General features: G+C 44.6%; 1 protein-coding gene across 3 annotated transcripts in view; it reads left to right on the forward strand.

Moving 5' to 3' along the window:
- The window catches only part of MTMR4 (myotubularin related protein 4), a 651646-nt gene that overhangs the window by 136206 nt on the left and 499083 nt on the right, over nucleotides 1–16357 (forward strand). For all 3 annotated transcript variants that reach the window (XM_085649730.1, XM_085649731.1, XM_085649732.1), the window contains one exon: nucleotides 1178–1267. In XM_085649730.1, coding sequence (XP_085505856.1) covers nucleotides 1178–1267 — 90 coding nt within the window. The remainder of the gene's footprint in view (nucleotides 1–1177; nucleotides 1268–16357) is intronic.

A 16357-nucleotide genomic window follows, 5' to 3' on the forward strand; every position in this document is an offset into this window, starting at 1 on the left:
CTGACTGAAGGTAGGCCATTGCAAGACTGTCCTTTTTTTCTTCTCATCTCCTTCCATAAGTATGAGTTCAATGTGCTGGGCTCGGCTCCCTTCATTTTGTGCCAGCATTAGACACAGGCACCTTTCCGTGTTATTTGCTGCTTTTGGAGGCCGAACTCTAGCCTTATTTGTGCTGGCGAAGTGTCTTGTGGGATATTGAATATTATTCTCACAGCCTTGGAGATCACCTTATCCAAAGTGATCACCTCTCTCCCTCTCCTCGATTCACTACCATAAGTGATTGTAGGTAGAAGCCTAGCTCGAAGCACTTCTAATAGAGGGATAAGATTGTGGCCGGTTATTTTGTGCAGGATGTTTTTTAGTGCAACTGCCAATGAGGTCCCTCTACCTTTGATAGCTGCCTTTTGTTTGAGGTACGTGCCCTTCCTGTCGAAGATTATTCCCATAGCCCTGGTAGAATGAGATGGCTACAGCGTCATCCATCCATGCTTCTTGTGCTTTGATTTTTCTTAATCTGTTCTGCATGACCTAAAACTAAATAAGTACCCATGATACACTACACAAGGCCTTCATTATTCCCCCATCTTAGAGGTTCTATGTGGCTTCCTCTGTTTTTTCTAGTAAAGCTAGTCTGTGAGGGTGCCTACATACAATGAATTACAGAAGGGTATGTATCCTCTGCCCAGAATTTAAAGTGGTTATTCCTTGAGCTGACCTCCAAAAGTGAGACTAGAAGCGTTCTAGTATCTTTGCATGAAATGATTCCACACCACAGTTTTTTCTTAAAGAAATACCCATGATGAAGTCAGTGTTATATGCAAGCAACTTGTTTCCTCCCGCCCCCACCCCTGTATTATGGTGTTAGTAACCACCCAGCAGCACCATGGGTGCTGTTTATTAACAAGAAAGTCATTGAAGATGAACACAACTGTTAAAAGAAGTGTTTTTCATCGATTGCCAAAGAGGCTCTTTTGGTGGAAATTGAGAAGTGGGAGATAGGGTTGCAAACGAAGGGAGACAATGGATGGGTAATAAATCTGGAGCAAGATAGTACAACAACAATGATATGGGGTGTAGGGATGGTATTCATTTGGAGGGATGGTATTCATTTGGAGGATTGTAAATTATTTTCACTATTAGTTTAACATTGAAAACCTGTGTTTCGTTGTTCTTCCAGGGTGATGAGGGGCCTCCCAGTCTGGAGTACATTCAAGCCAAGGATCTGTTTCCTCAAAAGGAGCTTGTGAAGGAGGAAGAGGAATTGCAAGTAAGGGAGAGGAAAGGGACATAATGTGGTGGGATTTCATATAGTTTGTTGTCTGCAGAGGAAACCTAAGACATTGGCTGCTAGAACTTCAATATTTGTCCAAGTAATTGTCTCTTGATATGTGGGAAGCAGTTGAGTTTACCATGAGGTTTAATTTTCTCCTTCAATGATCTCTTTGTATAAGGAATTACAACTGCATTGATGTATTTGAAAGCAACTGGATTCTGGACAGTTTAAATGGAAATTTAAAGTAAGCTTCAGGGCAGCTGAATCTACCTTTCTTTTCGTTACACTTTTGCTTCTAGTAGTTTCATTTGCCAGAAAGTTTTACATATACTGCTTCAAGTCCCCCTTTTCAGCTGTCATGGCTGCAACTAGGAGGTTGACATTCTTGTTTAGGGCCCGCCTGTATCAAATTGGAGGAAAGCAATCCAAGGTTGTTCATTTCAGTTTCTTCTGACCGCTTGCAGAACAGTCCAGTGTTGGCCTTACTCTAGTGTGCACAGATCCACTTATATGGAGAGGTAAAGCTATGAAACTAGTATCAATGAATAATAGAAGAATATATCCAGCTTGCTATTGGAGCCTTGCAATGGACCGGTTTGAATTCATCCCACCTAACAAGTAAAATGAATGGCTAGAAATCCTTTTAGAGAAAGTTATGTCCCAAAAAAACTTGAAAGCCCTACACAGCGTCCATATCTTACATTTTTTCAGCCAGTTAAGGCATACCAAAGGGAAAATACTATACTGGAATTCAATTATTTATGATCATATTGGTCTGTAAGAATTCCGCATTTTCTACATAATCACTCAATTAATTTGCCTTTTGCTGACTTTAGAACTGTGTGCACTTACCCCTGATAACCAGTAGCAAAGTGTCTGTGCTTTCCCTTTAAACATGGTTGAATTGGCAGACTCCTAATTGGCATATTTAACTTAATGATAAGTCTTTAGTTTGTGGTAGAAAGTGTACCCATGACCTGTAAGTTAAATGTCACTGGTGGACTGCAGCACCTATTGTGTCATCCACTATAGTGCAAACATGGCTTCAAGTATACCATTGTAGCCTAACTGTAGCAGAGTAAAAACTGCAATTTAGTCTGCCAAAATAAACCGTTTTAGCAAGTCTGTCCCTCCCTTTTGAATATTGATAAGCCATCCAAAAAACTAAAAAAGTGTAGGCCTTGGTGCCCACAAGGCAGGGTGCAACGTATTTAAAAGTGGGGCATGTAGAAATGTAATGTTAATCAGTCCTTGCAGTGACTGGCATCAAAAAGCTATGTTGAGTGTAGAAAGGTTGACTTGACTATGGAGAAGCATTGGGATGTGGCGTTAAATAGTAGTATAGTATCCCTGGACTGGTTCTAGCTAGAGAAATAATTAAACTGCTATTTGTAATTATTAAAAGTCCAATTCAATGGTGGAGTCAGATTTTTAATAAATATTAAGGAAAGGTAGCTTTTAGAAGGTTACATTTTCCCTGCCTGAAGCACCTAGAGGCTAATTTGCATTGGCTCTCCAGATCCTCCCAGTCAGCGATTAGCCTTCAATAGGTGGGAGAAATTAGTGAAATGTGTCTTAGGAGCAAACAGTAGCTTGATCTGAATGGGCAGAGATTACTCATCTGACTCTCCAGAAAATATAGTGTGAGGGCTCTGGGGCCTCCTTTTTGGTTCTGCATTATAGCACCTGCTTGATGGATTTTTTGAGCCATATGAGACACTCTGGGCACACTTGAAAGGGAGAGAACATGCCAAGACAAATCTTGTGTATCCACTGTCTGAGGCAGGACCTAGCTTTTTTTCTTACCAAACTTCTGTTGCTGGGTTTGTGGTGGGTACAGTTCCTGCCTTAAACTAGATTTTAGTGTTGGATATGGGAAGATTCTAGTATTAACACAGTACACTCTCCCACTCGCACTGAGAGCCCAAATTGAGTGTGGACAGAGACTTTTGCCAACTTGGATTTCCCTGGACAGGTTTAATTTTGGGCCTCGTTTGCAGTAAGGCAAACAGGAACTATAACAGAAGTTACGCAGGTCCTGGGAACTTTTACCCCCATTGATTAGTGAGTGACCAAGACTCACCCCACCCACTAGCTCGTGGCACGCATAAATGTGGCATCACCAGACACCCACTTCAGAACACTTTCTGGGCCTGTGGAAGTTCAGAAGAGAACTGGATCCGTTGTCTGTGATCTGAGAGGAGCTATGCAGGACTGGACATGCTCCCTTTTGTATACAGGACAAAGCATTCATTGGACTCCAAAGGTCATAAGGCTGACAACCTTTTCAAGCTACAGGACACGGAAAGAGGTCTTTTCCTGGAAGTACCCAGCTGACCAGTGGCAAGTAGACATGGCTTGGACCCTCCTGTGGGCCTCTGTAAAGAGTGTCTCTGTTCACGCTGTCAAATTCCTTCTCATAACTTAAGATATTGGCATAGAGGGGGTAAGGGGGAAGAATTCCATTCAGTCGACTGCTCATTGATAAAGCACAGTGTTACAGTCTGGTCTGTGTAGTATATCTTTGCGAAAGCCAGCTTGCTGATCTCGCAGCTGAGCATTGACCTGTTCCTTCATTCTGTTCTGGATGTCTCTGTTGAACACTTTGCCAGGGGTTGATAGTTATTCCTCTGTAGTTTGCACAGTTACTCAGGTTGCCTTTCTTGATGAGATATCCCTTTTTCCATTCTGATGGCACCTTTTCCTCCAGCTCCTTTTAAACATGGGTAAAGCAGGTCTACTGATGTTTGTGTCTGCCTTCAGTACCTCTGCAGGAATGTCTAGTCCTGCTGCCTTCTCATTTCTCAGATGTTTGACTTGCCGTATTTGTTCCTTGGTTGGCCTGCTCCAGTCTATTGGCAAGTTCTTGTTGGCTGGCTGTAATTCTGGTGGAGACTGCGACACCCGCTGGTTCAACAGTTCTTCAAAGTGCTCCACACATCTTCCCAGCTTTTTCTTTAACATGCCTTCTGGCTTGCTGTATCTGCTGGAGAATTTCCTCGTTATGTAACAAGTCCAGCTGCGAAAGGAGGAGGGTTATGCATGGGGCCAGCTATCCCACCATGTAAAACAAATCCTAGCTACATGGACATCAACCAAAAGACTTCCAGGCTATGGGGAGGGAGGAATCTTTCATGGCAATCCATGATCCTTTGTGGTAAAAGCCTGAGATACCAGGAAGCCTCAAAGCTAATCTACCTGATTTCGACCAAGACTACCACCATTGGAACATGGTGCATGAGGACCATGCACAAGACAGGCGAAAAGCCCAAGTGGCAGTGAAGATGAAAAACTGCAACCTTGCCCTACTTGGCATCAGTAAGACCAGATGGACACAGTCCAGACAGAAAAGGCTGGCCCCAGGAGGCATGCTGATGATTATGAAATGAGGAAGAGAATTCCAAACATACTCTGGGAGTAGCACTGATACTATTGCCAGCAGAGCTCTGATTGGATGGGAAGCCCACGGTCCCAGAATCATAACAGCGACCTTCTGCACACAAAAGAAGAGGCTCAATATGATTATTATCCAGTGCTATGCACCTACAAATGACAGCGAAGAAGAGATACAAAATCCGTTTTACAGTGGACTTCAGTCCATCCTGGAGAAATGCCCAGAGAGAGAGACATTACTATACTGATGGATGACCTCAAATGTAGGCAACAGCGGGTATGAAGAAGTCCTGGGCAACCATGGACTTGGCGACTTGAACACAAGAATGGTGAAAGACTCCCAGATCTCTGTGCCTTGAACAGTCTGGGGATAAGCAACAGTGTATTCCCACGCATAAGATATACAAGGCATTGTGGGTGCCACCAGACCATTCAACAGAGAATCAGATGGACCATGTCTGCATTATCAAGAAGTTACGAATGTCCCTGCAGGATGTTAGTGATGAGAGAAGCGGACATTGCGTCAGATCATCGCCCTGTGGCCAGGTTGAAGCTAAAGCTGAAGAAAGCATGGCTGGAACTGACAAACAGACGTCAGCAATGTAACACCACCTTCCTCAAAGATGCACAGAAAATGAATACTCACTCACTCTCAGCACCAAGTTTCAAGTCTTGCAAGAACTAGAAGATGACAGAGAGCCAGTAGAAAGTCAGTGGGAGAAGATCCAAGAAAAAGTGATTTCAGCCTACTAGGTACTGTGTCCCAAAAACATCAGCATAAAGAATGGATCTCCCCCAAGACTCTCCATAAAATCCACGAGAGAAAGGAAAAAACTGAAGTTAACTAGGGGAGGGCGGAACTCTGGGAATTTGACTCCAGAATTTCAGAGTTGCATTTAAAAGCTGCGAGATTCTGCGGAGTTAGGCCAACGGGTAAAAACAGGCATGTTGCGCTGTTATTTTGCACCGGTAGTGCTTTCTACAAACACAGCTGCTCGAATTGATTTGGCTGCAGCACAAATAGATTCTCTATTCAGGCGGAAGCCTTCTGACTGCAAATAGTTGTGACCACCTGTGGTAGAAAAATCTAGCCGCATATCATTCTGCCAACCTGTAATCTCACTAGGGGTGTGAAAATCCCGCTCGCACTCGCCAATTTACCGTTTTGGAGCCGCATGCAAGAGAAAATATCGCCACACGGAACTCTGCGTTACATGAGTAATGAATTTGCCAGAATTCCGCAGACAGAACGGAATATTCTGCCCACTCATACAGTCAACACCAGCCGAACAATAGTATAATAAGGTAAAGCTTATGGCGAGTACACCGAAACCAACAAGGAAGCAAAGAGAATCTTAAGAGCAGACAAGAAAAGATTCACCAATGGTCATGCCACAGAAGCCCAGGAAGCAGCAAGCCATGGTAACTTGAAAGAAATCTACGACATAATGAATGGCGACTGCACCTGCACTGACCTCCACTGCTGCATCATGGGAGATCAAGTCCTGAAGCCGGAGATGAGCATTGACACTTGTGGAAACCACTGTGGCCCCAAAACACTCACCGCTTCCCCTCCGCATCTTGTATCGCCAGCATCAGGGCCACTTCATAACGGAACCACGGAAAGAGTTCACTGAGGACTCAGACTGCTCTCCCAGACAGGCAACTGTCTCCAAGGAACCTAATCGGTCACTGTGACTGGCTCTCAACCCATTGTGGCCCGTCAAAGAGAAGATTGGTAGTTGTTTTGGCCCTTTGGCTTATAACCCGCTAAACAGATTACAATGGTTTACTCTACTCAACAGAATTTAAATACCTTTGAAAAATCATCTTTACGGAGTCCCTAAATAGATTTTTATTGTTATGGTTTTATAACTTGGTGTAAAATTTTTATAGTGTCATAGTTCTTACTTATTAACACTTGTTACTTTGATTAACTGCTTGGTGCCATAGCTACACAGGACTAAGCTAAGACTTTTATTAAAGAAACCGAACCCTGAGCCTGGTAGAGATTTTTATATTATTACATGGTGAGGTCAACAACCACGCCACATAATAATCCACTTTCCTACATTTGGTTTATTACATTTTGCTCTGTTTTTCTAATTCGATTTGTGATTTTTATTGTTTCGCCTTTTTAATTTTATTACGGTTTTGGTGCTGCAGAAGTTCTTTAAACATTGCCGTAAGTTAAGCACCAGAGAATTATTGGGAGATCTCTGGGTCCATCAGAGATGTTCAGTAGTTGTATAGTGTAAGAAATTAGATTATTAGTCGAGGGGGTAAGGTACCCACCTCCAGCAATAATATCAATCCTTGTCAGGGTGAACAGCTAAATTCGCTAAATAAACCTGAGCATTCGTTGGTAGGTATGGAGCAGACATAATAGATTTAGCTCAAAGACTATGTGTAAAGTATTTATGCAGTACCAAATTGGTAATGGCATTGAAATGCAAAAACAGGCAGAGGCCAACAGGAGTGGTAAGTTCAGGTCCAGTTGCTACTATTGAGCTGAGCAGTTGCTGGAAAAGGCATCTTGTAACTTGTTGTGTCCCTCTACCCTTACCGGGAGGGCAGCTATCTGAGCCTTGACTCCAAATGTATTCCTGGAATGAGCTAGTGGGTGGGAATGACCCCTAGGGATGCCTTAACCAATGGGTTAAATGTTCACAGGGCTAACCCTGCCCACTTTGGGCATTTTCAAACTGTCTGAAGTCTTCAGCAACATTAAAATTGGGCCAGACGTGCTGGGGGTATGGATGGGAGTGTACTATGGTAATCCTAGTGTCCTCCCGCATCTAATACTAAAATCCAGTTCTAGGCAGTCCCTGTACCCCCCCCAAACTTGGAAACCGAAGTCTGAAAGGACAAAGCTGAGCTGCCAGCAATCAGACAGTAGAAAACACACATATTGTTCCGGTGTTGCATCACCCTCCTTTGAAGTGCTCTCCCACTGTCCTATGAAAAACCCCAGTAGACTTGTCAAGCAGGTCTTGACATTTCAACAGTATCTGACATTGTGATGTCAACAAGAGGCCCACTGTGTTGGGAGGCGGTCTGGCTGAATGGTCAAAAGAAGGGTGCAGGCCTGGGCGTTGGCTACATCTGCTTGTAACAGAGTAGGCCTGTTTCAAGGTAATCAGTTCCTTGGGCCCACAGGCCATTTTGTCAAGAGTATACAACCACCTCCACACACCGAGGCCTTGTCCCTGTGCTGGGAGTAAATTCACACCTCATTCACGCCCATTGAAATGATAATTACTGGCTGGCAGAAGGTGGAGAGCAAAATGCAGATTTAGCTTCCAGGCACTTCATGCAGGGCAAAGGTGACATTCTAAAAGTCATCTTTCGAAAATATTTATCACAAATTCGACTTCCCCAGTGAATTGGGATTGTAATAAATATATGCAAATGTATATTTGGTGCTGTTTCCTAGGCGGATATCACATTTATTAAACTTAATATTGTATCCCACTGCTATCTATAGTACAACCAACCCTGGTACAGTGAGGATATATTCAGCGTTAACCCTTACATGTCCTAGTTCCAAATACCATACATCCTGCCTTAATCGACAATAAAGCTTAATCAGGGGTGCCGTATACATATTTAAAAGCAGGGTTTTAGGCCTGTTAAAGGGTTCTTTTGAAAGGTTGAGTTTGCAGTTTAAACCTGGACACCCAGGCTAGTGGTGACAGGCCTGCAGTCATGTTTGCATTATCACTGCTGAGTGCATCACAATGAGTGCTGCAGCTCACTGGTGCCATTTGCATTACAGGCCCTGTTTACACTTAAAGAATTGTATACAAGGAACTTGTAGCCAAGTTAAATATGCCAATTAGGACTGATATGCCCAATGTCCTCATGTTGAAAGGAGAAGTCCAAACACTTAACCACTGGTTAGCAGAGGTAAAGTGCTAAAGGTGTATAGCCAGCAAAAATATGGTTCACACCAAAACATTTTTTTGGATGACATAGCAGAAAGAGCAAATTTCCAACATACATGCCATGGCTGAATCGGGCTGCAGTTAGGACTGCAGATGCTTTGTGGGATGACTGGGCAGAGGGATGTGCCAGAAGAATGGTGATCAGTGATTCTGAAGCAAGAGCTGCGCCTTGTCCTACTATAGCAGTGTTGACAGTGACCTGTCTTTCGAATTGCAAATTCCCCTGCTTATTGTTCATTTTAACTATTGGAACATAATGTACAACCATTGTGAAAATATGGCAGTTTAAAAGTCAGGATCAAGACTCAGTGTATATGCTGGTAGGCTCCTTGACGAAGCGTTATTAGAGTATCCGACCAACCATTGGAAAATGTGTTGTGACTGTGTTGCCTCCCCCCCCTCCCCCCCCCAACAACCACTGCTTCCTTGACAGCAATGTCTGTTGTAACTGAAGTTTGCACGTTTGGTCCTCTAGGTCTCTTTGGTCTGAGGCAACTGGCAGACCCATGTTTGGGGAGGTATTGCATTAGTATGTATTCGAAGGTAAGCAATCTGCAGCTGGACGTCTCTATTAGATGAGCAAGCTACTTACCTCTGGTATCACCTTATCTGGTATCTGCAGATTCCTTATAAACCCCCCCCCCCTTCTTATCACACCTTCTGCAAACTGGCCTTTACCACCTAAAAAGGTACTTGTAGGCCCCTAGAATCTGCACAGAATCTGCACACTGGTGTCAGCCTTCTGATGTGACTGTGCTTATTATATGTTCGGCACCCTGCATGTCACTTGCGGCGTGGACAATGTCTACGATTCAAATGAAGAGCCGATCAGCACCACCTACCGACATGCAGAGGTACTGCTCAAGATCTTCTGACTCTAATCTGACGCATGGGGAATATTATAGGGTAAGGAGTCTGCCGCTAGATAGTCTCTGCCAGATAAAGCATTATCAAAGGTAAGTAACTTGTTCTTTAAGATCAATAAGATCAAAACCTTGTGAGTAGTAACTATGAAAAAATTAAATTAGGGTCCCTGGGGCCATTCATGGCTTAGGACGACGGACCATGCGGCTAACTCCCTTCAAGTAACTGACCCCGGGGTAGGCTCCCCTGTGCCTTTTGAGGCTGAGGGTGGGAGAACAGATGCCCCCCTTCCTCTTTTTGTTAAATGTAATCTCCCAGGGTTGGGCCACCTGACGAGTGGGGCCGCGCCCTCCCCAATAAGGTATTTTCGACCCTGGGAGTGTGCTCCCTGTGACCTCTGCAGGCTTGGGGAGAGAGCAGCCCACAGTGCCCCAGGGGTGTGGCTCACCTGGGCATAAGGTTATTAAATATGGCCTGGCTGCCATTATTCGATCTCTCGGGAGTCTTGTGGGATTGCAGCATTTTTCACAATCTTTTATTTAGTTTTTTTTGCCTGGGGGAGAGGATGGGTCCCACAAGGTCCAATGCCCTCGCCCCCCCCCCCCCCTTGGGCGGGGGGGGGGGGGCAGGTTAACTCTACCCTGCCCCCTTATTTTTCTTTTTGTATTTTAGTTTAGGGCAGTTGACTAAGTCACCGCGTCCTCTAATGGGTGCCAGCAAACTTTTCTCATGTTACTGGCAGCCTATCTGAGTACTCGCTCCTGTGGAAATTGGACTCTCTCCGACCCAACTATCCAGAGGTACAATTACTTTTGTCCCTTAATTTCTGAAACTACTGAACTGATTTACACCAAATAAAGCACAATCTGCGGACCAAGATCTAGCTTCCTGTCAAGTTTGGTGTAATTCTGTTCAGTATTTGCTTTGGCCTTGTCTAAAGAAATCTAGAGGAAATGCATGGGGATTTTGCATTTTGGGAGCCCCCGATTTTTTTTATTTTTTTTGTTCTCGCCCCTTCTTGATGAATCATTCCAAAGCTTTCCAGGAAGAAGCTGAGGTGAATTAACTTTTCTTTTGGAAAGGTTTGTGAAGATTTGTCAGATGGGGCCAAAGTTATTGGCATACCAAAAAACGCTATTTCTATAGAAAAGCAGACCTAACTATAACTACATGGTGGCGATTATATTATATATTCCTTCAACAATGGAGGACAACTATAATTGTATGCATTCATATCACCAGGGAGAAGGCCTATCTCTGAAACAAAAATGTGAACAAATCCTTAGAAGCCAATCTTCTAAAATCCCTATTGACAGCCACGTGGAGGTTTTAAAAAAAAAAAGTCAATTAGTATTCATGAGAGCACACATTTCTTCACACCCCAAGGAACCAGACTGATGATAACCTTTTTGCCTTGGACATTGACTACTAGCCCTTCTTGCTATAAACATTATACCTTGATCCTACAGGATTCCACCGCTTTTTGTTTTTAGAGGACGGAGAGCCAACAAATTCAGTGCCTGTGCATAGACTGAGCCACCAACATGTTTGACATGTAGATCATGCAGAAAACATCATGTAAAAAGATTATTTTCATAATTCACCATAATGCATCAAATTGAGGGGCATTTATTTACAGTGAAAGTTTTTAAATATGACATTGCCACTAGTGAACTAGGAGGCAAGTTGATTGTCACGTATACCCTGTATGAGGCCTAGATTATTTTCAAAACCTAGAACAACATTATAGCTTAGTAAAAAAAAAAAAGAGGTTTTTGCACAGTGCCCATACTGAACTCATGTATTTCAAGGTGATGTCATATGTGGCGATTTAAAGAAAAAGGGGGCTTGCCTAAGATCCCACTATGTTGTCATGCTGGAAAGCAAGGATTGATCCCAGGTTTTCAATTTCATTTGTGCAATTCAGCCACTATATACACACATACATGCACATGCACACATACATACTTAGTACGAATATCGAGTTCTGCTTCACAGATATGAGGCTCGGATTCCTAGCTATATCTCTGAGATACACTGGAATCCTCGCTCTCAGTTCTTTCAGCAGGGAGGAGTCGTGGGAAGGTTCCCCCTCTGCTGCTGGCTGTCAGGCTCTGAGACTGTGATTTATCCCAGGGCAGGAGGTCAGCTACGGTGATAAAACAAACGTGTTTTATTGCGGCAGATGAGTGAAATATAGCGGGTATCTCATGCCTCATCAAATTTTATGATTAAATTGCAGTACACAAAATCGCGAAAAGCTCTGGTTGGGAGAGCGGTCAGCTTTATTTCTGCAAAGGACATTATTCTGCATCCCCGCCTCCGCAGTCCATATGTCCCCCAGTTTGGATATACCGAACAGGACCCATATCCTATAATCTTCTGTCTATCGCAAGTCTATTAGAGCTGCTGTATCCTAGAGCATCTATAAATCTCTATTAGCCACATCGTATCACTGTTCACTCTGTAGCATTGTATCACTCTTATCTCTGTAGAAATGTGCCTGTTTGCCTGATTTTTGCATTATGCCAATTTCCCGCCATTTGTTTCCCTGCCGCTGCGCAGCCCACCACCTATCCTTCATCCCATCCTACTTGATTGAGTCTGCAGCTAAGCTCTGGGAACCCTGCTCTCCCTGCAACCGAGCTCCGAAATCTGGACTCTGGACTCCGTAAGAACTGCTGCTGCACCTCACCTCAAAGCACAGTAGGAAGTTTCTCCTGCTGGCACTGTCTCTTTATCTGCAACACGAAGCACCCGCACGCATGGCGACCACCAACGCACCTGCGCCAAATCCCCTCCATTGCCACCTGCTCGGTACTCGATCACTCTCCAAGCATGCCATAGAGATCTGGGATACCATCACCTTCCTCACCCCCTATCTCCTCTTTCTCACCGAGATCTGGCTCAACCCTGCATGTGCGCCAGACATCGCCTTAGTAGCACCAGGAGGTTACAGGATTGCACACCGAGGCAGCATCAACAAATAGGGAGATGGAATCGCCATCATCCACAAAGAAACCATCCTCTGCACCACCACCCTAGAAGATGCCAGCCCTATCATGGAACACCTCCAACTACAAACGGATGGCAAAACCACCCATCAGAGGCACCCTCGCCTACAGACCACTAGGACCTCGCCGCAGCTTCTGCGACACCATCGTAGAATTCATCGCCCCCTCGCCATTGACTCCAAGTACTACATCTTCGTTGGAAACCTTAACTTTCACCTCAACGACACCAGTACCTCAAACCTCCTCAAAAGCATGAATAACATCCACCTCACCCAGATAGTCACCAACCCCACACACCTTGCAGGGCACACAGTCAACCCCATCTTAACAGCCAGAGACAAGGTCTGGTACAGCCATTAGCAGTGATATCACCTCGACAGACCACCCCATCGCCCATGCCAACTTCATAGTCTCCCAGCTCTGCCAACAAGCTGCCCAGCACCCATCAATGCAGCTGGAATAAAGTATCTGTGACCTAATGGACCGACGCTCTCAACACCTCCCAACCTGACGCCTCAACCAACGTAGAGCAAACCACTCAGAACATCTCCAGCTGGATCACTGACTGGACTGACAGTCGCACCAGTAAAGCCCACCTACCTCAATAAACCTTCCAAACAAGCCAACTGTTACTCTGCATAACTGAGGACCTTTCAACGTGAATGCGAGCAACTTGAGAAGAGATGGCGCACCAGCAAGGAGCCCATGACCAAGCCACGTTCAATACATCCCTCAACCAATGCCACCGACTCCTAAAAAAAAAAAAAAAAAAAAATGAAAAGCAGCGCCCCCACCTACAGGATCGAAACTAGCTCAATCCCTCACCATAGAACTCTTCATCATCATCATCGGAGAGTTCTCCAACCCCTCAGCCAACGAAAACATCATCACCCCTTCCCAGGAACTCTGCGACACCCTGGCTATTTCCACGAGAAGATCGCCACCATCTACAAAAACTTCAAACCCCAACCCACTGTCTCCAACACCCTCAGCCCGACGCCTGCTCCCCGCCTGAGACCAGCTCACCACTCAAACACCACCTCCATCATGAACTCCATACACTCTGGAGCAGCCTCTGACTCCTGCACCCACCACATTTTCAACCTTTGGAGCAAGATATTTTGTAAAGGACTCACCGCCATCTTCAACATATCCATTATACCAGCCACCTTCCCCGAAAAATAAAAAAGGCGCAGAAGTCAAACCCCTTCTCACGAAACCAACCGCCGACCCTAGAAATCTTTAGAATTACCGTCCCATCTCTCTGCTCCCCTTTCCAGCCAAAGCCCTTGAAAAAGCCATCAACTGTCAACTCACAAACATCTGGAGAACAACCATCTTATGGACACCTCTCAATTTGAATTCTTCGCCAACCATCGAAACCCCCTTATTGCTTCAGTCAATGACATCAGAACCCTGCTTGACCGGGGAGAAAATGGCGGTCCTGATCCTCCCTGACCTCTCAGCTGTGTTCAACACTGTATCCTACCGCTCCCTCATGAAGATACTCCATCACATAGGAATCTAAGGAAACACCCTCAAACGGATCACCTCCTTCCTCACCGGAAGAACAGAGTCCGCCTACCTCCTTTCACCTCGGAACCCAAGAATATCATCTGCAGTGTCCCTGAACCGTACACTGTTTAACGCCTACATGACCCCCTTGGCCAACATCGTCAGAACCCACAAGCTGAACATCCTACCCTACTCGCTTCACACCCAGCTGATCCTCCCGCTATCAGAAGACCCCATCACCACTATTTATTTATTTATTTTATTTGAAAAGTTTTATAATGTGCGAACATGACCCATATGGGTATCAGAGCGCTGTACAAAGTGGCGTAAGTATGAGTACAACAACAAAATGGAACATGCCGTAGGATGCAAAACTCAATCCGAAAAGTGGCAAAAACATGCTCGGACATTGCTGTCAGAATCGTAGAGGCCGAGGAAAGGATTTCCACTTTGAAGGATGAGTTGACAACACAGAAAGGTCTTACAGATTTGATTAAAGTGCAAAGGGATGATATGCTCTGGAAGTTGACTGATTTAAAAAATAGGGCCAGGAGAAATAGTTTAAGGATCCTGGGAATCACGAAAGGCTGAGAGGGATCGGACACTAGGCAGTTTGTGGTGGAGCTGTTTTCTGAAGCTTTCTCGGACGTCACGCAGTGGGATTGGCGACTGGGAGTTCAACGTGCACATCGCTTCCCCTTTAAACAAAATCAGAACTCTGGCTCGGTTGGCGACAAGCCTCGGGCAATACTAATCTGTTTAAATAACTTCTTGGCCAGGGACAAGATTTATGACCTAGCTAGGCCAGATAGGAAGAGGATAGGGAAAGACTGTGAATTTTTCGTCAGACCAGATTTTTATCCAGCGTCTGTTGAGCGGAGGTGGCAGCTACGCTAGCTAATAGCTCCATTCCAAGCAAAGGGAGCCAAAGCTTCCCAGCTTTATCCCTCGAAGTTGAAAATAATCTACCAGGGCCAGACTAGGTTTTTTGTATCTGAAGTGCAGGCGAAGGAGCTTTTGCATTCTATCTAGTTAAAGATGTCCGTTTCTTTGGTTCACCATTGCAGGGGCTCTGAGGTATTATGACGGGGGCTGAGCTGATTCCTAGGGGTTTCTGTTCTTCTTGGTGTTCATTTTTTTGGTTATGATCAGCTCAGATCCTCGGATACTGGATAAGTGGGAGGAAGGATTCAGGGTAGAGTGCGGGGAACCAGCCTATTCCATCATAAGGACACTGGTCCTGTTGCCTCATAAGGGGGTGAATGGTTTGGAAGGGTTATGGGTAGGGGTAGGTAGGGTTCATGGATGGAGGGGGTGATTAAGGTTTAAACTATAGTCGTGGCATTGTCAACAGCAGTTTTTGTTTTATGTTAGAGTTTGTAATTAAAAGGCATATCTGCTTTGAGCGGAGATTAGGTCTCATGTTGTGTCTAAATGGGGCAGGGTAGATTGCGTTTAAGCTCTTGGAACATCTGTGGCCTGAATGACGGGAAGAAACGGGCCTTGTTCTCTAAAATCGTGCAAACTATGCAAGTGGAGATCTTGTGTCTGCAAGAGACACATATACCCTGGGGAAAGCGGGAATGCTTGAAGGTTCCGGGCTATGATCTTGTAGCCTGTTCTCGACAGACATCCATGATTAGAGGTCTGGCCATTCTGCTAAAACAAGGTGTTGGGTCTTGTAAAAAAGTTAGAGAGGATATTGAAGGCAGGTGGGCTGTAGCGGAATTGGTTATTAATGGTAGATCTTTATCTGTCTGTACGATATATGGGTCAAACTTGGATGACCATGAAGTCCTAAAATGTTTAAACTTAGAATTAGCAGCATGGCCGCACCCAATGTTTTTATGTGGAGATTTGAATATTAATTTGGCAAGTAATTTTAATAAGTCACCGAAAGTATGTTGGTAGGAAACCCAGGGTTTTCAAGGCCCTTCAGACTTTAGTGTTAGAGCATGGATTGGTCGATGTATGGCAAAGACATAACAAAGACGATGATGGGTATACATTTTATTCTGCCCCCCACAATAAAATGGTTCGGTTGGACTATTTTTTTTATTTCTGATCAGTTGGTAGGGGCAGTATTGTATTGGGGCTTTGCCTAGGAGGGTTTAAAGGACGTCCAGCAGCCGGTGATTTATTTATTCTGAGGTTGTTCACGCCTCAAGAACGGTTTATTGGTTCAAACAAGAAGGAGAAGGCTAGGAAAGGAACAGTGTCCCAAAACAAACTGCAGAAACAAAAAAAAAATGTGGACAAGAAGCAGCTAGGCGATTTTCCTAGTGAAGGTTATGTCTCGCTCTCTTGCTTCTGTCCGTTTTTGTAGCCTCTTCTTGCGATTTCTCATCTTT

Source organism: Triturus cristatus, chromosome 3_2 (assembly GCF_964204655.1).
Source record: "Triturus cristatus chromosome 3_2, aTriCri1.1, whole genome shotgun sequence".
Taxonomy (NCBI): Eukaryota; Metazoa; Chordata; class Amphibia; order Caudata; family Salamandridae; genus Triturus; species Triturus cristatus.